This window comes from Blennius ocellaris, assembly GCF_963422515.1.
Source record: "Blennius ocellaris genome assembly, chromosome: 7".
Classification (NCBI taxonomy): Eukaryota; Metazoa; Chordata; class Actinopteri; order Blenniiformes; family Blenniidae; genus Blennius; species Blennius ocellaris.
In genome coordinates this window covers 8,781,425-8,808,398 of record NC_137656.1, presented here as the reverse complement: position 1 = coordinate 8,808,398, position 26,974 = coordinate 8,781,425, and the positions used below count along the sequence as shown (strand labels likewise).

At 44.5% G+C, this 26,974-nt stretch overlaps 1 protein-coding gene across 1 annotated transcript; it reads right to left on the bottom strand.

Annotated features, from left to right (window-relative positions):
• Nucleotides 1–360: 360 nt before the first annotated feature.
• Nucleotides 361–26,383, bottom strand: cspg4ba (chondroitin sulfate proteoglycan 4ba). The gene is made up of 10 exons (XM_080499623.1): nt 26,205–26,383; nt 21,017–21,180; nt 15,353–18,925; nt 14,184–14,657; nt 13,677–13,853; nt 8,936–9,134; nt 8,027–8,158; nt 5,603–5,775; nt 4,953–5,136; nt 361–4,117 (listed from the first exon to the last, which is right to left on the bottom strand). Exons 1-10 carry the CDS (start codon nt 26,317–26,319, stop codon nt 2,064–2,066), a joined length of 7,245 nt encoding a protein of 2,414 aa, XP_080355749.1. The 5' UTR covers nt 26,320–26,383; the 3' UTR covers nt 361–2,063.
• Nucleotides 26,384–26,974: the final 591 nt, after the last annotated feature.

Below are 26,974 nucleotides of genomic sequence, written 5' to 3'. Positions count from 1 at the left end.
TTCGCTCATTTGCTGTCAACAAGAAGAGAGAGTGGACTCTTGTGCGTTCTTCAATCACATTTGCTTCAGCGATCAGTGAATAAAATTAGTCTGCTTGGTGAAAACCCCTTTTTGTTGCAATGACATATTATTAATATGAGGGACAAGGTAAATTACACTGATTGAGGGAAGCTGCCAAAAAGCCATCTGGGTGCCAGTTTGTTTTTTTTTCTTCTTCTTCTTTGCCACAGAAAAAGCCTGGATGACAAAACAAAACAGGATAAAGTGTATATTTTCAAGTGGTTTATTAAAAATACAGTATAAATAAATATGACACTCCTATTACATAGTAGATTACATCATTCAGATGAGACTGGAATACAGTGGATAGATATTTCTCTTCAGTACAAAATTTATTTATGAACGATAACAGTAGTTTGCTTCTTTTTTTCCCCACCAGCTCGTATATTTTCCAGAAATCTGAGTCGTACCGTTCATCTACAGCAGATACATCAATACAGTGTCAAACCATCGTGGTGAAACTCAGCAATTATTTCAGGACGCCGGTTAAAAATAGGATAATCATTAATATAAATACTAGCACTTGTTTCAGTCAGTAGATTGTTCAGGAACAACTCATCAGTAGTTCAGATCAACAGGAAACATGTTTTCATCTGGACCCCAGTGATTAAATCATGTGAATAATGGGGAAAATGTGGCTATTCATTAATTTGTTGCAAAGTTTTTGCTGTATTTGTTTTTTTATACATGTTCCAGTATATTATGTTATAAATGATTAAAACCAGTGTTTTGACAAAAGGATTTGTGCTCATTTGTAAGGATAAACAGGTAAAATACAATTAAATATGACTGAAACTTCAGGCGTGTGGGAAATATTTGGTGATTTAAAAAACTTTCAACTAAATATGAGGTGAGTAGATTTAGTTTTAATCAGTGCTGTAGTTTTCTTGTATATATTTGTTTAATATTGAAAAATACTGCATATAAGTAACATATTTCATAACTTGACCAAGTCAGTAAAAAGCGGTGGTTCTAACATTGACACACAACTTGTTTACGACAACATATAGTCATGCTGAGAAACTGTCAATTTCATCACGTTCAGTTCGGCGTTATCAAGTCTCACTTTGTAGCAATAACCGTGCAACCTCCAATCAAGGTAACGTGACTGTTAACAGAATACCTGAGTTCACAAAAAGAAATGCTGTTATCATACCACATGGAAATGATATAAAAAATGTGCACAATCAATCGAAATGCTGCGCTAGTCACAGTAATTCACAGTTTCGAGGTGGTACGGGCGTCGTCTCCCAGTCTGGAAGGAATTTCAACATGCAGGACCAGTTAACAGTGGTGATACAACATGGACGAGGCACAAACATTGTTTATAATTTACAGTGATGATGGCCACTCTGTCAATGTTGTGGTGAAGAGCCGGTCCTGGTTCTGGTTCTGACTGATGTGTGGCAAAGAGCTGCGGTTTGTTCCTCTCTTTCAGTCAGACTTACAATTCCGTGAGAACTTTTGTCCACTGGGGGCAAAACGTGACTGAAATTGATGAAATTGCAGCAGACACGGAACGACGGAAGCGACATGACCCCGACACGGGCGTCACCGTAATGAGCTCTCACACACACACACATGTACTCAGCTTTATCAGCATGCCGTCAACCATTCATGGCCCATCTGCAAACGTGGAAGGCGAATTATCTCTGACGTGTGCTGCCACCAGCCAGCAGGGGGACACCAACACTTTCTGGGGACTTGTCACTTACATCCACCTCCGGGTACAGTCGATACTACATCCCTATGAAACGACACGTCCAGTGAATGAGAAGCTTTGTGTGCAGCCGGCCTTTTGTTTGTGCTTTCCTCTGCCAGTTATTCACGGCTGTATGTGACGTCTGTCGAAACGGGCATGAGAGTGGTGAGACTGAACTATAGAATTGTGCACAACAGCGACACGCCGAGCGAGGCCGAGCGGCTCGTCACCCGCGGTACCTGGGGGCGAATCTTTACACGTGACAATAACAATAACTCCCCATGGGCGTTTGTGTGGAAGCTCACACCCAGTACTGATTCTTCCGCAGTGTTGGAGTGGCAGTTCTGATGATTTGTGAAGAAGCTGCCGGGGAATTGTTACTCCAAGAACTGATGAGCATATTAGAGTCGATGGTGTCATACGGCGAGCTGTGATTTGTTGCGAGCGGCCCGTCGAAGGCGGGACTACCTGGGCAGGTGGGGTTGAGAGGCGTGACGGTGACCGTGGGAACCGTGGCGCTCCTCTGGGTCTCGCCCTGGTACGACGGGCCGCCCGGGTGGGCGGCGGGGGGCGGCTCCTGTGGCGTCGCCGTGCTCTGCTTCCTGCGCCTGTGGTGTCGCAGGTAGACGACCAGCACGACGAAGATGATCACGAGCAGCAGGAGGGCCAGCAGCGGCAGGATCACCAGCAGCGGGTTGGACGTTTTCTGGGGGTAGGACTCCACACGAACCGGAGTGTTTCTGAAGGGGAACTCCTCTGTGTGAGACGGCTTGCCGAGCGTCGTGCCGAGAACGCCGGTTCTGTTGGAGTTCCCCCAGCGGTTGCGCCCCTTGTGTCTCTGCTGGTTTTTGCTGGGCTGCTGGGTGGAGTGGAGGACTGTAGATGGGACTGGTGAGGCAGTTCCAGTTTTCGTGGTCTTGACTGGAGTCAGAGGAGCGGATGATGTGGTCGGCGCAGGGCCCGCCGTGGTTGGAAAAAGCAGTGGGTCATACGGTACGACGGCGAAGTGGAACTCCCCTCTCGCAGGCTGGGTGTCATTGGCTTTCAATACAAACACAAGTGAATCATTCAGCTCTTGAACTCCAGTCATGTTGGCATTCAGCTCCAGAGCTACTTTCTCCTGCACGACCTCCTGGAAGGTGAAGGACTCGGCAGGGACGCCATTTCTCCACGTTTTCCCTTTTGTCTGCACAACTTTTCCATATTTAGGTTGGGATAATATTTCAAAAACAGGGTCACTGCCACTGACTTTCGCCAGTTCAGAGGCGTTAAGAAAACCAGCGTTGAGTTTTACTCTAACACCGCTGGGAATCCTCAGGTGTTTGCCCACCTGGACCAGAGGTCTGACGGTTATGTTGAGGACTTGGCCGGTCAGGTTGGCCTCAGAAGTGAAAACGGTGAACTCAAAGCTGTCCTCCGCAGAAGAAAGGGAGATCATATGGTAGGACAACCTTCCAGCCTCGACGTCGCCCTGCTTGAAATGTGTAACCTCTTGGTCGTCCTTCAGAACTTTCCCAAAGTTTGGAGGCCTTGTAATCTGATAGTGAATGGTCAGATTTTTCCCGTTGGTTTCAGCAGACAGGTTTTCCTGCGTCAGCGATACGACAGTGGTCCCTTGTCGTAGTGACACTTCAGTTAGGCTGACCACATTAATGGTGATTTTTGTAACTTCCAGGTTAAAAAGTTTGTATATCGGTTTATGGTGGCCGTCTGTGACGCTGAAGTAAAACACCCCCGAGGCGGAGCTTCCATCGTGGATGAAGAAAACACTTCGGTTATCAATTTGAGCTTGTGTGAAGGCGGTTATTGATTCATTCAAGCTTCCTTCAAGAGCTAAATAACCATTACTTGGCTTGCTAATCACGGAAAACGTAATGTCCTCGGGCACATTATCCAAGTCCTCCACTTTGAGGTTCTCCGGCCCGAAGGCCACAGTATCTCCCCGTACCACCTTCAAACTGGGAGCTTTGGTTTTTAGCACAGGCGGCTGATCGTTCACGGGCGTGACTGTGATGTTAAAACCCTCCACGACGTCGCTGTCGTCTTCGGGGCGCTGTGCCGTTTTGCCCTTGGAATTTACCCACGCGCTGAACGTGAAAGAATCGCGGGTCGTCTCGGAGTCGTCGTGTTTGTAGGTGATACCGTACTTGTTGACAATGAACTGGGAGAAGTTGGGCTTCTCCTTGGTGAGGGTTCTCTCGCCCACCACGATGACGCCATGTCGGGGAAGAGACGTCACCTGGAACCAGACTTCGTGGGAGCTCCGCTCCGGCGCCGGCAGCTTGGTCATCAGGTTGGAGGCGTCCAGTTTGGACTCGTCGATGACGACGCTCTTCCCCTCGGTGACCTCGGCGCCTGTTACCAAGGCAACATCAGTTTAGCATTTTTCTAAACATTAAACTTCAACATTTGGAAATGATCAAAATACCATCTGATTGATTAGTTACTTCACTGAATGCTGACAGAGGATCAACTACCTCACCTGTAGTTTGCATTTTGGAGAAATACAGGAAAGGGTAAACATCATGTGGGGCACTATGCTGGAGTGGTTGAGCCCGTCACCTCACATAAAGGTTTGATTCCAGGTAATGACATTTTTCTGTGGATTTTGCACATTCGTCCATGTTTTATTTTGGTAATCTTGCTTTTTTCACTATTTCTTTAACAATGATAATAAATTGTGTTATATATTAAATTGGCTGCGGATGTGAAGACGTCAGTCTTTCAGTGTTACCCCGGGGTCGCTAAAAACATGAATGTGTCCTCTTGTTGTGTATCTGATGCAGACAGATCCTCCCTCTTTGACTGTCAGCACTTTCTATGGAAACTTTAAATGTCTGTTGCGTCGCCACGGATGTGGAAACGTTTTTTTTTTTAGATATTTGCAAATAACTGGTTGTCTTGTTGGTGTTGGGAAACTCCAAATCTGAATGCTTCTCAGAGATGAATCACTTTGGCTGGACATCACTGCCAAATAAAAAAAATGTTAGGACTTGTAACGGGTTGCGTGACTGAAAGCTTCTTCTGTTTACAAACAGTGTTGACATGTTAAAAGAAATACCTTCCACTCAGCATCACGCCAACGCTGCTCCAGTGAGTGTGCCTTTGTTAATACCCAACTCAAAACTCCAGTATGTTATAACTCCAGCCCCAGTCAGCTGTTTGCATAACACCACACTTTTGTTCGTACCTGTGTTTGCAAGCAGGACCGTTTTGTGTTTGGGCCCCGTGTTTTCATAGGAGATGTCTATTTTAAAGGTCTGGCTGTCCAAAGAAGCAGGCGGAGATGCGATGGAGAAGGTCAGGGAGTCCATGGCCGCCCAGCCCACTGACTCCACGGGCGTTTGAACGTACACAACCTCGTTCCTGTTCACCTGCGAAACGGGAAGAAAGCAGACCCTCAGACAAAACCGCCACCCAAAATAGACGTCAACAAATTTGCACAACTTCCAGATCAAGTGAACTCAGTCAACTGTAAAAACCCCGATAAATCTCCCACCGAGACTACATTAGACCACGTGTAATGAATATGCTCTGCTCAGCAGTAAATGGCGCAAAGACATCACGGGTTTTGAACGTCGGATCATAATCCATCAGATATAATTGATTACATAAAAGCATTATATGTCCCATTCAGCTAACGGGAGGACAGTCAATTTCCTGAATGGGGGATGCAGAATATGATTTATTCATGTGATGGGAATCTGGCAACCTTCCATATGGGTGAACGAGCCCGAATGTTTTAATCTTACTCGGGCTCACATCACTTGTCCCATTTTAGAAATCCACTTGTGTGAAATGAGAGACAAGTGTTGACAGAGCCTCCAGCTCCTCACTCACCATATCCTGCGTGAAGGAGGAGACGTCGGCTGTGGAGTTGTCGGGCTGTCTCGTTACCAGACGTCCCAGTTTGGGCTGCCGCAGCACGTTGAACGTAATGATGCGCTTCGACGTGTTGCTCATGTCATTGGTGACCATTTGCAAATGCTCGTTTGTGATCGGTCTCGAGGTACCTGGAGGAATACGGATTAAGAGAATCAGTGATGCAGTGATCAGTGCACGTGTAAACAAAACGTGTTCATTCCACTCTGGTTTGTCAGTTGCCGCTGCGACGACACTGTTGAAATCCACGTGCGACCGCACGAGAAGTTGCGAGGTCTCCCCCTCCGGAAGTCTTTCGCATCTTTTTGACTGTGAATTATGCAAAATAAGGCCTGGAATAGGCCGACGAGAGTCGTTTGATGTGTCAAATTAAAGCTGCTCCGCAGACATCAGAGGCTTTTCTTTACAGCACCGTCGGACTGCACCGAGGGTGTTACATAAAATCCAAACAAGAAATGAAAAGTGGATCAGCTCCTTGCAGACGCGAATCTTCCCGCATGGGGAAAGTGAAATTAAAAAAGAAACACCGACTGAGCGTGATCCCTGAAGTCTACTGAGAGCTGCTCCTCTTCTTGAGATAAATAACAGACTTTGACAGTAAATATGGCGAGGATCCCGAGAAAGACTGCTGATAAATGATGAGAGGCAATGATAGAGAGGGGGGAAAAGGGGTCGAGCCACAGTGAAATTCATTCATCACGTGTCGTCGGAAACGCTCCCATCTCACTTGCTTCTCATGGGAAATTTCCTGTCTTTTCACAATGAAAACTCTGATTTTCTACAGGATCAAATATCTTCATTTTTCCTTCTTTTTTTCTTTGCATCTTGCTTTAGAACAGCCACAGTATTTCATTTCACAACTATGGAGCAATTTTTTTTTTTGTAATGAGATTAAAAAAGCATGCTTGAACTAATTCAAAATGTCCCCAAAAGAGTCTTTTTGCAGTATTTACAGGCAGCAACACCACAATATCTGACCGTCCCTCTGCTTTTAGGTCAATGCTTCCCTAATGAACCACACGCAGCGAGTCTCAGCTCGGCTTTTCAGCATGCACACAGACACTGGAGAAATTCTTCAGGCAAAAAGGGGAAAACATTAATTCTCTCCACAGTGTGAAAGTGCTCCATGTCCCCCCGTCACCCCCCCCCCCCCCCGCCAATCAAAACTCTTCATTGTCAGTCGGTGCTCCCATCCCGCCCTTTCTCTCCAGCCCCGCCTGGCACAAAGCGCAAACGGGGCTGCCTCAGACAGACAGTGGCACGGCTTTTCAAGCACCCACTCACCCTGCGGCTGGGAGGCCCAGCAGAGCGTGCCAGCTGGCTGCTCGCTGCCCTCACAATGTCTACTCCCCTAAATTCACACAGCGGATGACCGAAAAGCTCAGAAACCCTTGAAAATGTGTTTCGGAGACACAGGCAACACCCGGTCAGCCAAAGCAACGACGTGAATATCAAAATGGAATTTCTAACTTCTCCATGTGGCTCATTAAAGCCTGTAACAAAAGAGTCGATGGCAGAAATAAGCTGTGTCGGACTCAAAACCAGACGAAACAAAAACAAGTTACACTTCAAAAATTCTGATGATGTCAAGATGAAGTTCAGTGAAAGACCCTCTTTATCTGGCATGACCACATTAAAACTAATAATGAAACTAAATTATATCATAAATGATATCAACAGAGTCCGTGTAAGCCGAGCATGATTCAAACACAGTAATGAAGATGTGTCTCATTATTGCCAAGAATAATGACATCTTAAAATAATCTAGAGCTAGATAGCTAGATAGCTAGATAGCTAGATAGCTAGCTAGCTAGCTAGATAGATAGATAGCTTTATTTGTCATGGTACCGGGGAGTACAACGAAAATTGGGGATGTATACTGTAATATAACATTTTGGGAACAAAGTCTAGGAATTCAGAATTTATTGCGGAACCTATTTCCATAATTTAAGGTTTTTGGATGATTACACACTGAGCCAGTGTGTTAATAATAAAGGAGTTGCCTTCCCTTCCTGTGATTAACGTATCTCTTTCCCACATCGACTCGGGATTATAGAAAGTGTCTTGATATGAATTTTAAAAAAACAACAAAAAAACACAATACCATTTTCATTGGACACTGTGGAGCTATTTTTCTATTCCATTGTGAGCTTATAGCACTTGATGTGGAAAAGAACAAGGCATAAACATTGCAGTGTTATTATATTCTAGCAAGGTTTAAAAAACCCCAACAAGAGTTATATTCAATATTGATCATGAATATGTTTTTTTTGTATTAAAAAACAAAACAAAAACACAAAGCATCAGAAACTGTAACAAATCCATTTGTTAAAATAATGGATATTTATATTGACATTTCTCTTCACAGGTGATCAGAGTTACCTGGGAAAACCTTCAGAGGGCGGTTTCTTTCCAAATTGAGAACTAAGGCTTTAGCAGTGATGCTAAAGATCTGCCTGGGAGTGAAGTTAACGCCGTCATTGACTTGGAAGTTGAATCCTCCGGACATGGCTCCTAGAAAAAGCACAAAAAAAAGGAGTAATAGTAGTGAACGTGAAATACATAGCTGAGGACACAATCCTTCTCCTACACTGACTAAAGTCTGTGATTTTATACTTTATTCTCAGCTGAAAACAAAAAATAAAAACAAATCTGGGACCTTTTGTTTCTGCTAAACAGACACAAAAGGTACCTCATCAGCATTTCTTACAAGAGTAAAACTGCAACTGCAACTCATTTTCCTAGCAGGGAGAGCTCAATAAATGAGTGCATGTGGTTGTAAATTATTTAATAATAAAAAATTTAAAAAAAACCCATGTGGGGTGGAGCTCCTCTCACTCTGTTTTTTTTTTTTTACAAACTTGTCTGGTGGAAAGTAAAAAAGTAGCTAGGAATCAGAACATTAGATCATTAAGCAGGAACTTGATCTGAGTCACATGTCAACACAATGTATTTCCCATCAGCTCGCAGACTTTGAGCTCGCACGACTACCTGCAGCTCAACCTTCAGCTCAGCTTCATTTAACAGCTCGGAGTTGCATAATGTTGCTGCACATGAATACACCACACAAGCAGCCTGCACAAGAAGAACACAGTACACTGGGAGCAACTGTCAACAGTGTCTCCTAGTGGAGGCGGAAGGAACTACAAGACTACATACACATGGATTATTGAAATAAACTCAGGCTGTATGAAAAGTGCAGCACAAAGTATATTATATATTACATATTATACACACTTAGGATGTTAAGATTGTTGTCATTGATAACTGGTTGATGTTTATTTTTTTTACCTTTGTGGACAAACAGCAGTTGCCCCTGCTCGATGTGAACCTGGGTGAAATTGAGCACTGGCCTCATGGGGGCGCTCTTCAGTGCCAGGTGTCCGTTGCTGGGCGGCGTCACCATGAAGTGGAGCTCCTCCGGTGGCGTGTCCAGGTCCTGCGCTCTCAGATCCTCCCCCCTGATTTCTGTCACAGAGGACACCCAAACCTGGACACATGACAGTGAAGGACACAACAGCTGCCATCAGAGATCGGCATGCAAACGGAGACCTGCAGGGACTCTGGACATTTAGTTTGACACGACTCAGGGTGGGGAAGTTAACCATATTTGACAGCTCAATCCCGGTTTGACATTTATTCTCATAGATGGAAAGAAACGCCACCATATTTGGTTACAGACTCGCCAAGTCAAAAGCCTGTCTCCATTTCGCGGATGTGAGACTTTAGGATAAATTCACACAATCCAGCTGGTGAGAAAAAAAAAATACTAAATGCAAAGTTTGAAGCTCTCAACAAGGTAACATCTACTTTATCAGAATGCAACGTGCACCTTCTCCACACAAAGCTGGACCACAGAGGGACGGACTGGAGCTTCATACAAGCTGATGTGTCCTTGTCATTCAGGCCCTCAGACAATGGACGCAGGTTGCTGTTGGTGTTAGTGCAGCTCCAAGGCTTTAACATATTTTCACTCTTTTTCTTTCCCCTTATTTCCCACAGTAGAAAACATTATCCACTGAAGCATGGCTGCTATAGGAAAAAAAAGAAGAAAATAAATAAATCTCCACATCACGCACCAACATGGTAAGACAATAACAACCTAAGGAAAACTGTCACTTGAGCATTACTCGAATCAAGGACGTCTCAGGACTAAATATAGCCGCAACGGACTGAAAACACAGCGGCGCGGTGTCGGAGAGGCTCGGCGAATCCCCTTCTTTCGCGTGGATTTGAACGCTTCGAGCCGACACGCAGTAACAGAGGAACTCATTGACACACAGAGAACAAAAAGGACTGGAGCGTGCAGACATCTGACAATAAAGGATGCGCTTCCGCACTCGACGCCAGAGGAATCATCACATGACGACGTATTGCCTTCTGAACAGGTTGCTGAGCACACATTAATGCAAGACTGGGAGACAAGTTACGTGAATGCACAGCGGTGATGACGGCTCTTCTTTCACCTGTAACGGTGAAGGGACGATGGAACTGAGTTATTCGTGTCATATTTACCTCTCTATGTTGAAGGCCTCTTTAAAGACAACTTCACATAAGTTAGGCTTTATTAATGATTACATATCTACAATGTAGTCCATTATTGGCTTACTGTGCATCTGAAACATATTTTAAACATTTAGTAATAGTTTTAAAGCTCTGGTGTGATTGTTTTGTTGTTACCATGTCAAGGGTTAATGCAACAGGACCCCTTGGCTTTAGAACAGGGGTGTCCAACACCTTTTAAAATCAGGGGTCACATACAGTCCAATCTAATCCTGGGTGGGCTGGACTGGCAAAATAATGCCACACTACCCATGGCCCATCGTATCTGTGATGAAAATGTCTATATTTTCACAAAAACAAAACAATTATGACTGAAAATTACTACAATCTCAATATGAAACTGTTTTTTAATGAAATCTTCTGGTGCAAAAAGTCCAAAAAATACAAGGATTTTTTGTCTATCTGGTTGGTGGATTAGTAGACATATAGACATATCACTTTCTGATATTTGCAGATTCGTAACTTTTTTTGTGAAAGTAATTAAGACTCGTAGACTTAATGAAGATCTAATAGAATTCAAGTATTTAAAAAGCCTTATGAATCTAAAAGAACACAAAAGCATTATTGGCAAATCATATAAAGGTTTAATGTCCACCAATAGGAGCTCAACTGATCATATTAGACAGAACTGGGAGAAAAACGCCAATGTAGTAATTTCAGAAGAGGTATGGCTGCAACTTTGGAAAAAAAAAGAAATCCTTAACGACAAGTTCTTTACTGTAGACTTTTGCTGAAAATTTTTTATTAGATTTTTTTTTTTTATTACCCCAAATTGCAAATCAAGATGGAGCACCGTTCACAGGTGTGGAACGGTTTCTGCAGGCTGCTTTCACATGCCGTGCCAAAATTTTAAAGACTTCAGGAAGAAGGTGGAATAATTAATAGCAGGGTGCTTGGGTATAGTGTTGGGTTTTTCTTTAGTGCCATTGTACCTTGAACGAGCTCCTGAAGGTCTACATAAAAGAGAGTCCTATCTGTTCAGAATAATTATGGCTGCAAGTAAAAAAAAAAAAAAGCAATAACCAAATGCTGCCAACAGTGGGATTCACTACATCATAAACTGGATTCACGGGATGGAGACTGACTTTTACACTGCGACTGTAAAAGGAATACCGGAGAAAAAGTCTCCTAAGAAACTGTATATTAGACTTTGAGCCATCCACTGTCGCCTGTGCATAGTGATACAAGTACTGTTTTATAATTGTAATTACCCCGGCCCGCAAATGTTCAGTCTTCATGTATAACGTTTGAAAAAATTAACATTAAAACAAAAAAAAACCTGCTTCCGAAAAGAGCGCCTACCATACACCTCAGACGTACCTTACTGTATAATCCTTTGTGGCAGCTTCAGTGTGTGAACACAGTTCTGCTTCTGTCTTCAGACACAAAACCAGCTCGCTTCATGTTAACTGTTAACCCCCCACCTGCTGCTCCCTGGGAGCTGACTGATATGAGAAACATCACAGCAGAAGTGAAGAGTTTGATCAGATGAGTTTTACCTTGACGGCACAAAACATTGGAAGTCGTGCAGACGGATCGGTGACGACACTGAGGTGTCTGGAGTGTCGGCAATCTTGGCAATTAGTACACATAAACACCACAGGAGGAGATGCAACGGGGCTCCAAGACACTGCACGTCTGCACGCAAGCAGCAACGTCTCTCCGCAGGTGGGCGGTGACTACATTCTCCGGAAATCTCCTGTCTGCCAGGAAGACCCAGCAGGACCGACGAACAACAGCACGGTGACTCACCGCATTCAAAGAACAGACACACATGAGATCAATTTGCACATCCAACCCGCTGAGGTCGGGATCGATTCCTCAAAGGCTGCCGGGGGTCTTCGGCACCGCGGGATGCAGTTTTACTGAGAGGACGAGTTTGAACAAAACAAGCTTCACCACAAGTGTATGTTTGATGCACTTTGGTGGGATTAATGTCAGTACTGAAGTTTGTTGAGGGACATTCAATAGAACTGATAAGCTTCTTCATTAAAACACATGCTGGCCTTTATGATTTACTTTGCCATCTTATTTTTACAGTGTAATTAATGGTTTTTGAGTGTCTCAAGTGTCCAAAATGACATAAACCATCCAACCTGAAAGTGGGTCATTCATTTTAGCAGCATTCCAGAGTCTGACCATCAGGGACACTTGATTCTGTTTGTTGTATGTTGTCTTAAAATCTGTTGAAACTTTTCTAAATCTTGACAAATCAGAAAAGAAAATCAGCTTCAAATGTTTTCCTTTTACAAAATTCTGACGTCACCCATGCGTCTCTGTTTTGTATGTGTCCTTGTGTTATAAAAGAGACATTAGACAGTTTGTGTTTGGCCATGATGAGGTGTCATGTAAAGACAGAAAACAAGACATCAGTCTGAAATCTCACTCCTGACAAACATTTGAATGTAAATGCTGAATGTTTTACTGTAACTGGGGTGTCACACTACAACTGGCAGTAGCAGAGAGCCCCCTGGTGGCCTTCATGAAATCAGTTCCTGAGAAGAATCTTTACTTTCCACTAAGAATCAAGGAAAGCATGATAAAGTGATTCATGTTGAAATAAATGAACCAGACATGGTTCATTTATTAATAATAAGTCCTTTTTTTACGTTTCTGACTTAACGATGATTCTCTATGAGTGCTTCCAATTTGAGACGCTCTTCTCAGAGTCGACAGGATTCCCAGAGGAATTTGAGGCATTTGGGGGAAAGACAAAAGACACCTACAATACACCTCAACCCATCTTTATCCCGGGACCTGACGGAGCTGCATTACTGAGCCGTGCGAGCCGGCGCTGCACGGCACATGAACACACACGACTGCCGCGGCGCTTCATAAACATATATAATTAGGATGTGTGTAGGTAATGACTGTTTTCAGACAGCGGCGACTAACGAGTGGTTTCTCTGAACACGAATATGTGTGCAGAGATAAGTGAAGCGGAGGAAACCGAGCTCAGGCCGTGTGGCCACAGTATTTTCTATTTCGGGGCCGTGGCATTGTGCCAATCAGCACTCAGATGATCTGGAATGGATTCAATTCAATTTCAGCTAATATGCCACTCAAATATCGTCCGTGCAATGCCTGGGAGTTACTTTCCATTTGGTTTCCACTTTCGTATTCAAAAAGGCACCTTCATTGGAAGTCGACACAGATCACACTTACCAACACTGAATAATGGAGTTTGATACATGGGGAATTTGCTAAGATTTAACACCTTAGCGCCAAAACACACTTTCCTACAAGACCCAGAGACCTCTGAATGTGTGTCAGCGTCTGTTCCTTGCTGCCGGCCACCCTGGACCCTCCCCCACATAGCAAACATACTTTCCCCCTCTTTCAGTGAGCCAGTGATCCATGGCAACTTGCGGCAGTGCCCACACGAAAATCCTCTGACAGTAAGCTGTGGTGCCAGACACATGCGCATAAAAAAAAAAAAGTGCTGGGAGTTTAAATATAGAGGACTCACCCTGAGGACCCTGTTGGCTGTAATAACAGGAGGCTCGTCGTTGACAGCTGTAACCTGGATGTACACCGTCTGGGCCGCGCTGTGCTTCCTCAGGCCGGTGTCATTGGCCGCCACAGTGAAGTTGTCGGTTAAGGTTTCGCTGCTGTCGTGGACGTAGTAAATGAATTCGTGCTCCACCTGGTTAAAGATCACAGGAACAGGAATCATGAGAATGTTGGGAGGTTCAAAACCACGACATACACGTCGCATGTTTTAGCGCTTGCTTCTTTGTGTCACGACAAGGTTTTAATGACAAAACAGAAACGGGAGGCATCTTTGAGAGACCACCCACAGGCATAATAAAAAAAAGCAACAAGGTATTAGAGATGGAGTCAGGTGGGAGAGAAGTAAAGATGATTAATGTATAAATGCACAAGGAGGTTTACTGGCTCAGATTAATGCTCAATGATAAAGGGTACTTTAAATATTCAACTGCAGCTAATAAGAGTGTCCGTCAGGGCGTCTCACCTGTCTCCTGGTGAAGGTGGTGATGGGAACACCGGGATGGCGAGAGTGCTCGACGTGGCCGTGCAGCGGGGGCTGGGTCAGATTATAGAAAAAGTGGATTCCGACAAAGTGGCGGTTGGTGACGCTCAGGACGTCCTCCGTCAGCGCCTTGGAGCCGCCTTCGCTCAGCGTGAAGTTGGAGACGCGGAGCGGGATGAGGCGCGGGATGACGTCCACCGACATCCTTATGCCGCTGACGTCAGTGACCCCGTTGGTGGCGTCGAGGACGAAGGTGTCGTTGCCTTTGTTGGGCTCCACCTGCACGTACTGGATGTTGCCGCCGTTGATGTCGTCTTGGGTGAAGGTCTTGACAGGAGACTGCCTGGTTCCGATGTAACGCTCGTCCGCGTTGACAAAACGCCGGAGAAAGCCGTGAGACGGGGCGACCTGAACTGTGAACACGATCTCGGATGGCAGGTTGTCCTCGTGTGTGACCTGCAAAGATCAGAAACCATTCGGTGGTAACGTCGGAAATGTTGCATTTGTCACTAAGATTTACTTCTTCGTGACATAACTGTGAAATGTAAAAAAGAAAGGTTGGCCTAGTTTTAATATTTTCAAAAGTTCTTAAAAAAAAAAAAAGACCACAAAAACAATGATTTCATCTCCTTAAAGTAGTTTTTTTCCACATCATCTTTAAAGACACTTTGAAAAGAAACTATTTCAGTTTTATTCGTCTTTGGGCTTGCCCTTTATCAATTGCTTACTCTGTGTTATAGAACCAACAAAAAGGGAATACTGGAGTATATTTCCACTTCAAACTATTTTTTTCTTTGTGGGAAACAAGTCAAAACCCTGATGAGTTGTTTTGCTGTGGAGTGAGTTTCCTAATTCTGCCTGCAGTAAGAACCTATTTTCAGTGTCTCCACTATATATAATAATAAAATATCAGCTGCTACTCCGGCTGCATGTAACCCACAACCAGAGCAATCAGACACTAAAAGTGTCAGAATATGAGGCCATTTATCAGGAATAGCTAACAGAAAATTTACAATGAGTTGTCAAAAAAGACAAAAACAAAACGTCTAAATAACAAGAGCTAGAACTGCTTCATATCATTGTAGAACTACTCATCAAATACATGTTCTTTTGTTATTTATAGATTCTAAATCTCTCACCGACAGTCTTACCTCCAATACAGCTTCATCGATCTTCACTGGTTTTCCTTCTTCCACCAGCAACGTGCTGTGATGCTGCACGATGGGCGGCCGCTGATGACTCTCCAGGTAAACCTTCACGTTGATCCTGTCTGTGAACTGAGCGCCTTTAGCTTTCACTGTGAGGTTGAGAAAGTCCGCCAGGTGTTTGCTGTCATCGTGTCGATAGGAGATGAATCCATCTTTCAGGTCAGACAGTGTGAACGACATCACCTTGGCCGCATCGCTGTAAAGATCTCCATGTCTGGGAGGCTCCTCCAACTTGAACACCACCTCCTGGTCATCTCGGATATCCAAATTTGATAAGACACTGAAATTGCTGCGGGAAAGTGTCACTGAATGTCCTTTCTGAACCAACAGGCCTGTATTATTTTCAACTTTTAGGAAAGGGTCGTGTGCACTGATGTCCAAAAGGCTCGATACGAAGTGCTTTCCGTCCGAGACGAAGAGCACAAACCTGCCGGTGCTCACGCCTTTGTGTGTGAACAACACTCGCTTTTCTTCCAGATCCTTTTGTCGAAAGGAGAACAATCGCTGCGTGGTGTCATTAACCAGCACCAAGTCTCCCATTGGGATTCCTCGTCGCGTGTAAACTAACTGGCCGTCATCAAAATCGGAATCTGCATCGTGATATCGCAAATCTTCCAACGTAACCAACTTTTGTCCGTCCCTCACAACATGAAAGATTTGATCGATAACGCGCGCTGGCTTGTGATCATTTATTAGCTGAATAGAAATGTTGAACGTTCCTCCTTTGGACCCAATTTCATCTTCTGCAATGAAAGATTTGAAGTTTTGGCTGGTGGAGGCAATGAAAAAGAACTCGTCCGTGGTCGTTTCGCTATCATCGTGAATGTACATGATTCGTTGATCTAATATGTCCTGATTACTGAAGGTCAAAATTTTGTCGTAACTCGCATTGGAATTCGACTGACTAATACGGGCGAGCTTTCCATGTTTAGGGCTGCTGATGACTGTGTAGAACATGTCCTTTGTACTCAAAGTCTCAGCAAACAGCTCCTCTTTGCTGATAATTTTACTTTCCCCCTCCTGAAGTGCAAGTCCTTCATTTTTTATAAACACGGTGTTGACATCCGCTTTAATGGCAAACTGGAAATCATAATACTGTGACTGGGCATGCTTGGAAAACAGCTGAAATTTGAACCTGTCCGTTGTATTTTCAGAAGGTCTGTCAACCAGCTCATAATGCACTCGGAGACTGGACACATCTTTTTGACTGAAGGTTGAATTCTTCTTCAAGACTGCGGTGTTGAGCAAGATATTTCCTTTCTTTGGCGTGGTCAGGACGCGGAAATAAAGCTCACCCTCTGAAACGATCGCACCCTCTGCTGTAGCAAACAGATGCTCCGAGCTAAGAGTCACTCGTCTAACTTTATCCAACTCTATTACATTGTTCTTGATGAGGCGGTAACTCACCCACTTCACTGTAATTGGGAAGAGGATTTCAGTCGTTTCCCTCGCAGCCACGTTCACTTTACACTTAAAGTAATCCGAGGCATTGGAGGTCTGGATATCCTGAAACGTGCTCATGTATCTCAAGCGCTCTTTTTCTAAAAGCCTTTGTGAAAACGAGTCAGTAGGCCTCCACTCACCACTTGAGTGAAGCCTCTGGAGTTCCCCATACTGCGGGGGCTCAATAATATCGTATCGGATGTCCACAACTTGTTTTACAGCATTGGTTTGCACAGCCAACTGCTTTGACCCAATTATAGCTGTGTCTCCTTGAGTGATCTGCAGCCCCGTGTTGTTGGCAATCTTATACTCCAGTGCTATGGCCATCACCCTTAAAACTACCGTGTTGCTGACCTTTTCCCCATCACTAACCCGAAGCACTATCCTCGAGTTTCGAACGCCCGTGTGAACGTAGGACACCCTCAGTTCCTCCAAGTCTGAATATGTAAATGAGGTCACGGCCTTGCTAGGGTTGCTTTCCACTTCCAAATATCCTGCATCGGCATTCAGGTTCCCCAGCACTGAGAAGAGGAGATCATTGTTGCTGCTGTCAATGTCTGTGGCCTTCAGAACATCAGTGGTGAGGTGTTTCTTTGAGTTCTCCAGCAGAATGAAGAGATTTCCTTCGGGGAGGCTCAACTCAGGTGCATCGTTCGTGGGCGTCACAGAAATATTGTAGCGGTATAGTTTGTTGTCCTTCAGGTAGTCAGGAACTTGCTTTCTGCTACTGGTGAAAACCGAAAACATGAAGAAGTCATCTGGTTCCTCAGAGCCTCCGTGGATGTACATGACTCGCCCGTGCCAGAGGTCCAGCATGCTGAAGGTGTTTTCCTCTTGGTCCTGATCCACATCAAGTCTGATCTGACCTCTGATTGGCTGCTCCTGAATCCGAAAGATAATTTGAGATTGTCGAATGCCAAGCTTCTTAAAGTCCAATAGAACCTTGATGTGTTTGGCGTCAAGAGATGCGCGACTACCCTCTGGCACTATGAGGTTTTTAAGCTGGACAAAATCTGAGCCGTACCTTCTATCCAGGCCCCTCGCGAGAGTGGACATATACAGCGACGGGTTTGGCGTCACCAAATGGAAAAGGGATGCAGGAACACTTGTTGGACTCACAGTGGTAGAATGTTCTGGAGTTTTCTCTGGCTCACAACCAACTGAGATGTCTTTGGTAACGATGGCATTAGAGAGACCCATTTTTACTCGGTTGACTTCAATGTTCTTCAAACATCCTTTGAAGGAGCCTCCTCTGACTCGCTTTCCAGACACAGAGACAAGACCCATTTTCCTGACTTCTGATCTGGTGCCATCGTCGATGCCTCCTATGAAAAGGTAACCTTTAGGTTGAAACCCCTTAGACCGAGAGCTAATGCTGCTTTTCACCATCTCTCCATCTACTGCCAGTTCCAGACTTTTGGGGCTGAAACGCAATTTGAGAGAATGCCATTTCCTGTCGTTGATGAATGTGAGCGAGCGAAGCTCAGTTTTGGTTCCCCCTTTTCCAACAATAGCCACCGGTAAACCTTCCTGGATTTCTAGTGCCACAAAGTCTCCCTCTCTGGCTGAGCTGTACAGTAGGATTCCCTCTTTGGCTGAGGTATGGACAACACATTCGAACGCAGCGCCCTGCTGGACACTCCAGGCTGGAAGGGAAACATAAGCCCTGGAGCTGAAGAAGCTGATGGGATCCTCCTCAGTAGCGAAGAACTGAGGACTGCAGCCTAAAGACACTTCATGGACATTCTTGAATCCGGTATATGGCCTCAGTGAAGACAGCAGATCATGCTTGTTGAAGGTCACCTCCTCCATGCAGCCTCGAAAGCCAACGGGGTCTCTGGGAAGGTAAAGTCTGTCCAAGCTGCCAGAGCCTCCGACGTAGAGACCGTCTGCAATGTTGAGGTTGTGCTGGGAACCCGGCAGATTTACACTCGTTTGTGAATTTTTGTCAACAGTCAGAGTGACGTTGAGTTGCGCGTGGTGGACCTCCACAGAGTGCCAGGCCAGATCGTTGAGCTGAGTGGCTCGGTCCGATTCTAAAACATGCTCCCCGGATCCAAGGTCCAGTTTTAGCTGAGAGAAGACAAAAGAAAAAAGAACTCTGTCACTAAATAAACAGCACCGCACTTAATCATCAGACAAAATATGCTCACTTACAATGCATGCAACACTCTGGATAACAAACACATTATTTGGTGTTTTTCCTCTTCAGTGAGGTGTAGCCTGTTCTGAGAACTGAGCTTTGTCTGTGACGGAGGTGAAGGCAGGAAGAGCACTACTATCTCCTTGCCTTCAGCCATGCCCTCGGAGCATCATGTCACCATCTCAAACCATCGCCGCATTGGGATGGCGTGCTCGTCAAAGCTCACTGCCGAGTCGCTGCTATCCATGCATGGGCTTCCAGGGAGTGACGCTCATGTCTGACTCACATGGGATGACACCCCGACCCCGGGGATAATTTATAAGGGTGCAATTTTTTTTCTCCTCTCCTTGTTACCAGCACTCGTTGAAAGACTCGGGATGCGCACTTCTCGTGCTCACTGAAGTACAACAATGCAACACAGTTGTCAGTGTGAGTCATTCGTATGAGCGGAAGTCAAACACAAATAGAAGCTCAGTCACAGGGATGTGAAAACATTAAAGCTCAAAAGCTACAAATGTGCATCTCAGGGCTTCTTTTGTTTGCAATGAATTGTCTGCATATCAAGAGTGCATCTGTCCATTCGGTGCTCTGATTTAACCCGGCAGAGCTGCTCACACGATGCTCCAGAGGCAGCATTAGAGAACAAACTGTATTTACCAATGAAATGACCCGGCTGCTTTTTGCCAGACATGTCCAAAATAAACACGCACGCACACACAAATTCTTGTACATGCTTGAACGTTTTTTGTAGCCTTTGAAATACATCGACGTGTGAGCGTGTTTTCACCAAGTCATTATTTGGGCAACTGAGAGTTGGGTGGAGCGATGAGGACGATGCATGGATGGATAACTGCAAGCAAATTAAATGTAATGCATAATAATATCATTACCCAGATGTTAATGGTGCATGACACTGGAAAGAAGGGATGAACCTTTTTTTTTTTTTTATATTGTGCTTTCTCTTTTTTGAAATAATTGACTTTCCTACAATGATTGTCCAATGGGAATTACCTTATAAAGCAGCAAAATTTTAATGAAACGTTGGTTTTGTACTTTTACTTAAGTCACAGTCAGTAGTGGCTACAGACACTGCCATTCGTCCTAAAATAGAAACTAGATGAGCCCATTTATGTGGAATAAATCAGTTTAAAAGGAGTAGTTACATCGGAAATACATATTGTATTGATTACATATTCCACTAGGTCATCACCATATGACTAGGATTGAAAGAAAAAGGGAAAAAGAATGCATACATATCAGTATTAAGGAAACATCTATTCTAAATATGCCCTGCAATTCATCGTTTGGCTTTGCACCTTAGACAAATAAGAACATCTAAAAACGTTACATTCAACTATTCTTCGAGATTTGCTTGACCTCAGACAAAGAGGATACACAATGACCCGAGACTGATCAACAGCCCATCACACCATGAACGCAGAAAATAAAACGTTCACGCACGTTTCAAGATTGTCGGAGGGAGCGACCAGAGGACTACAGCCAACAAAGACGGCGTTTCAAGAGCTAGTTCAAAATTTATGAGAAAAATTATTAGAGGAAATCCCAATGAGGTTGCAGAAAATGCAATCTCCCTCCAATACTTCATCACTTAAACATGAAAAAACAACAACCTCCAAGTTTCCACCATTACAAGAAGCGGGTGCAGTTAAATTAGCAGCACGTCGGCTTGTCTGCTTGCGTTACCGTGCTGAAAGACTGACACTGTCATCGGAGACGACGCCTCGGCTCACAGAGCTCCGCGTTCATGTGGCTGCTGTGTGCGGGCGTGTGCACGCAGTGGTGCAAAAACATCTGCGTATACACACACACACACACACACACACACACACACACACACACACACACACACACACACACACACACACACACACACACACACACACACACACACACACACACACACACACACACACACACACACACACACAAAGGCGTGCGTGTGTGCACTCATATATGCTTGAACACATATGCTCATGTGCTGGGGACATGGATGTACCCACCTGCAGGCGACCAGCGTGGAGCTCCAGTAGGAAGTAGCTGCTCTGGCCGGCGGCGAGAAACAGCAGGCCGGTGGTGCTGGAGGTCCGGAAGCGAGCGCGGAGGACGTTATGGTCGGACGACTCCGCCGCCTTGAGCTGCACAAAGCCATCGCCATAGAAGGAAGCTGGATGAGACAAAACATTTAGAATGGGGGAGTTTGAAAGGAGAACTGGAGGGGGAGTGTATACGTTCCAATGTTGGCGATCGCTTTCTGTCACAGACGCAAACATTCAAACCGGGGCTGAGCAAATGAAAGGAAACAGAGCCAGTCAAGCATTGTGGTCTTAATATAGTCAACATGTGACATTTAGACATAAAAGTCATGCTAATTATCATCCTGGCTGGTCTTTAGGAGGAAAGCGGAGTTCGTCTACCGAAAGAACAAACACACACACTATACCTCCACTGATTTATAACAGCGCTTCTAAGGTTGTTGTCATCGTGGGCCCGTCAGCTTTCTACTTTATGTTCTCAACTTTAATGAGTTACAAGAACTCAAGCAGGGCAAGAGTGTAATTGTACAGGTAAAGCTTGAAAGCCTGAATAATTACAACCACTGTCAGGATCAAACAAGACCCAAGCCAAAGCAGAACATGCAGAACTGCAGGTTCACGCCACAGATAGTTCGAGAAAACTGATCATTGACGGCCCAAAGGCCAAAGGTGTAAGAACGACACGTGTGAATTATAGAAGCCGTTGACTTTTGTGCATTAACAGTAACACGCAGACTTGGCGGATGTCTGGCGGTGGATGTGGAGCTGGCTCGGAGGGAGTCCGACACGTCGGGGCCTGCCCCATGCCCCGGCAGGAACTTTCAACCTAAACATGAAAGGCTCTGACGTCCCCACATTGTCTGAAGCCGTGTTCCAGCAGCGGCTCGGCGGATGGACCCAGCTGTTTCTTCTACCTCGTCCTCCCTGCCATTCCGCATCGCCCTGTAATCTGGGCTAACGCGCTCTGAAGCGTTCTCATCGGAGCCGCCGTGCCCGGGCACCACCAGCCCCGTTTTTAATGAGCTCCACAGTCCCACGCATATTCAAAAGGTTAACGAACATCTTCGCCTCGGCGGAGAAACGTGCCGCTCCGCGGTTGGCTCTGGTTGCGGTGCGTGACCCCGGGGTGCTGAGCGGCCCGATGATAATGGGCCGCGGTGAGTCACCGGCAAAGCTGGATGAAGTAAAAGACACTTCGAGCTCTGTTGTTACTTTGTAAGAGATTAATGCACTAATGTGCAGTTTGAGTAAATAGAGTCTGTCGGTACAACACTGAGCAGTAGACATTCACACAGCTAATCCAATAAAGTGTGTATATTGATCGCTGCTGCCCGAAGGGAGAATCAGTCAACAGGAGCTGATTGCAGAGAGAAAACACAAAACGACTTATTTTATATCAATTTATATAATAATACCTTCATATAATTCCAAATATTTCATTCTCATGCTTTCTGAATTCACAAACAAATAAATGATCGAGATTAATTTCCTGTTTAAACAAACTAAATCTGAATCTGTGAGACTGAGATGACACATCTGCTTCTCTGAACTCGAGGCTGAATCTAAACTGACTGCACACCGCGAGCTATTGAATAAAACACAGGTTGATAAAACACATACTAAACTTAAAATACTTCCTCATTGTCAATGAACGCAGTTAAAAAGTTTGTTTATATGAGAGTAGTTCACCGTTTACACTGCCACAGAGCAGTTGAAAATATGACATGCCAAACTAAAAATGACAATAGGAGTGCTTATTACAATTTTCAACTAGAAAACAGCCCATTTCATCAGATTATTTTATCATCATCATCATCATCATCATCATCTCTCCACTTCCATATTTTATGCTAGAAATTCCTGGGAAATAGGAGTCAGTCAGATCAAGCAGATATTAACTCTATTAGACAATGTGATTGTGATTAAAATATATGACTAAACAACAGATTAAATTAAGAATTCCTCTGCATTTCGATTTGCATTTTGTAGATTTTTCCGCTTTTCACACCGGACTGCACATTTAGAACCATTTTCACTTACATTAACATACATTGTGTGAGGAACGAAGGGGAACAAATGATCCTTTAAGCTCTTTATTAGTCTATCAAAGCTATGAAATTAAATTATTGTTTGTGCCAGTGCGGGATGTCATGTTACAGGCTAATCCCGTCTATAATGAAAAGACACAGGAGAATAATGATGAGAACATGAAAATAATTTGAAAAATGGGAGAGTACTCTTCTTGATGCTGAGCAGGAATAATGCAAAGTATCTCTTCCTGAAGACACAGTTGCTTTAAACGTTAAAAGCTGCTAATATAAATCCAAATAGACAATTTCCAACATACATAACTAAAAATGTATGTTCTGTATTTTACAAACTATAAATCGCATTTCTTCTTGAAGTTGTTAGGCTGGTCATGCACTTTCCACTATAAAAGAAGCGACTTTAACGATGCGTACCACATCTGACCACTAGAGGACACTGTATCACACACATAATGACAACGCAATACTATTAATGTACTGTGAAAACCCGCCCACAATTTCTATCACATTAAACTGCAAACTCTCATTGTATTAAAATACGTGCAAAAACAAATGTTCATATAATTATATGACTGAACATTGGGCATCATGCCACCCTTCAACAAAACTGTATTTACACTCCTCTGATTCTGTTCTCCGAACTCACAAACAAAATAGTGTCTCATTAATTCCAGAACGGCTTCATTTAGTTTGTACTGGTTCTCAACCCGAGGTCTAAACCCTCTCAGAGGGGCTCGAGGCTTTGCTGCTCTGAAGTTGTCAAAATGTGATTTGTACATGTTAAAAGAAGAAGAAGAAGAAGAAGAAGACGACGACGACGACGACGACGACGACGACGACGACGACTTTTTTAAAGGAACTCGAGCAGGCCAATTTGGAGGAAAACAAAGGAAACCGCTTATGACACACGGCTCACTAAAACTGAAATATCTCTGCACCGTATTCTGTCCCATTACTTTGGCACACAGGTTTATTCTTTTCACTTTAGAATGACACTAAACCAAACAGGGGATGTTCACAGGCCCACTTGATGGAAAAACAAATATGCTTCTAACCTCAAGACAAAATTTGTTGTTAAAAAAAAAACCATGCAGCTGCTCCATCATTAGATGGTTCCGGGCGGTGCTTTTTTGTTTTCTCTCTCAGAAAACAACTCCACATGGTTTGTTTCCCAATATTTCCCCATTAGAGAGGCTTGACGTGTTCGGCCCTAAAACGTGGCTGAATAATCACATACGGGCAGAAACGAGCTGTAAAAAAAACAACAACTTCCCAATATGTTTGTACACAATGCATCTTTCCAGTTAGTTAATTTTGAACTGAAGACATTATATGACGTAGAAGCAATTGTTTTTGCTTTGTTCCAATAAAAAAAAAAAAAGTAATTTCTAGTCATTATTGCTGTGTTAATTTAAATGAGCGGTCACTAACTGGACTGTGTGGTTTCACAGGATAAAACCCCATCCAGGTGTAGTGACTGTTATAGTGTGTTAAAATTGTTAAACGCAGCTTGAAGTAAACAGAATTGATTGGCCCACAGTCACACAGTGTCCAGGTGTTATTTCACCTGACTGAATCTGACTCAGTATTTTATTCTTCTCTTGTTCTTTCTCCTTTGTAAGTTTGCTCATCTGACCTTGCTCCACGAGCACAACAGGGACTAAAGCATTCTCCAAAAAGCTGGCCAAGGAGGAGCGCCGTGACAGTTTTTTCTTCCCCCTTAAATTCACAAGGACGGACGCGCACGCTCGATCGTACTCCGGTGGGTCGGCTTGTAGACGTCACGTCGGGTTAAAACAAAAAAGACGGCGTTCCCTTGCAGATCCTGCCCGTACGGAGACAGATTCTTGGAAAGATGAAGGGAGTGCCCGCCAAAGGAGGCGTGATTCCAGCTGACTGACATATGAGAGCGATGACAGGCAGAAATATTTCTGAGGCAGGTAAATGAGAGAGCACGGGGAGAAAACAATACACAGCAGGAGGTGTTTGAAGCTTGTACTGTAATCTCCATGTCTCCGGGGCTCCTCTCTGTGCAGTTATTGAGATTTCAACAACAACAAAGGCGGGTGACCTTTCAGTGAACACCGGTAAACACATAATTTGAGGGCGCTTGTCACTGCTTGTGTGCTCAGTTTATAGCGAAATATCAGAAATGCAACCTGACTGAAGTGAACCTATTGTGGACAGCGGTGCCACTTTGTTGCTGACGCTTTGTCAAAACCCCGGTATGTGGACGTTTCAGCTTGTTTCGTAAGACAAAATGGCAAAAAAAAAAAAAAAAAGGGGGACGAACTCAGCCAGAAACGCATCGGAGTAAAGCAAATGTCTATATTGTGGTGATTTCCAGTGAAGGATAGTGTGAGTCACTGTGAAGCAATTCCTGATTATCCCCAGAGGCACGGGCCTGGACGCAGGCTCAATTCGGGTGACACATGTCCAACGGTCCAATCAACCGGGAGAGGCCGAGGAATGCCCACATGGATGTAAATAATGTACATCTGCACGCCGACAATAAGTTCGCCCTCTCAGCAACACATGTCCATTTCTTTGAATTCATTTGAATGTGCAATTGTCACAGTCAGATAGTTCTTCCAGTGCAGTGGACATCGCAGACCCATTTGTGCTGCTGCTGCTGCTGCTGCTTCATCTGATAAGGTGGGAGAGTCCTCCCTGTGTATCCATGTGTGCAGATGTCCAAAACTACTGCACATCTGGGTTGTTTTTGAGGGGATTTTTTTTTTTTTTTGCAAAATAAAAACTCTCAAGTGTTGTGATATAATAAAAGAAACCATAGTGTGTCTGTGCTGTTAAAAATCTTAAAAAAAAAAAAAAAAAAAGATGTGACTCGCCCAGAGTGATGGTGACACCGCAGGTCATATTTTACCCCCTGTGAGGTGTGAACTGTTAAAACTGGCCCCAGAACACGCGCAGGGAAACATTTAAACCATCGTCTGCGAGAGAGAGAGCAGGGAAACAATACAAAACGCACTCATTTGCAGGGGTGAGGGTGAAGTTACGGCGGCGAGGAAAACATTAACCCAGGTGGACGTTCCTGTTCAGAAACGGCACCGAGTTTCCATTAATGAATTGCTAGTTCTGCTCGTTACCTCCGGACGCGACTTGGAGCAGCAGCGACCACCAGAGCAGCCCGCGGAGCCACAAGTGGAGCTGGTCGAGGTGGTCGAGGCGGCGGGTGTTTCTTCTTCTCCCGGCGGGGTCCATGTTGGTGGAGGAGGCGGCGCGCGTGCAGTTACATGTTCACGGTCCGCTCCGCTTCTTCACGCGACCGTCAGAACAAACATACTGCGAGGGAGAGGGAGAGAGAGAGAGAGAGAGAGAGAGAGAGAGAGAGAGAGAGAGAGAGAGAGAGAGAGAGAGAGAGAGAGAGAGAGAGAGAGAGAGAGAGAGAGAGAGAGAGTACCGGGCAGCAACAGTCCCAGACCCCCGGACTGAGCTCCACCGACCCACCACCCGCCACCCCACTCCTCCAAACTCCGCCTCGTGCGCGTGTGCGCGTGCGTGACTGCAGCCAACTGTTCCAACAGACGCCTGAAGTACAGAGGCTGAAAACTAAAGCCTCTGAAAATATTTAAGACGTTCTCTCAATCTTTGTAATATGTTGACGAGAATAGAGTCAGTCAGAAAATCTCAGAATTCTGTTTTTCTTTTCCACAGAGAAAAAGTCCTAAATCTTACATTGATTTTGTAACTATGAGGAAAAAAGTTATAAAGGCGTTATTCAGAGGAACTAAATCACGATAAACCTGAAAAAGTCATAATTCTGTGAAAAATTTAATAAATCTGTGAGAAACAAGTCATATTACTGAGAAATAAAAATCGTTAGAATTTTGAGATTAAAGTCAGAATTCAAATTCAA

What these genes read in the sequence shown, in the direction of transcription:
- cspg4ba (XM_080499623.1), bottom strand. Translation starts at nt 26,319, where the DNA reads ATGGACCCCGCCGGGAGAAGAAGAAACACCCGCCGCCTCGACCACCTC. An exon ending in ACTGCTGTTTGTCCACAAAG is followed by an intron (nt 8,159 to 8,935) that starts GTAAAAAAAATA and finishes TGCTTTTTCTAG; the next exon opens with GAGCCATGTCCGGAGGATTC. An exon ending in CCTCCTTCACGCAGGATATG is followed by an intron (nt 5,137 to 5,602) that starts GTGAGTGAGGAG and finishes CCCGTTTCGCAG; the next exon opens with GTGAACAGGAACGAGGTTGT.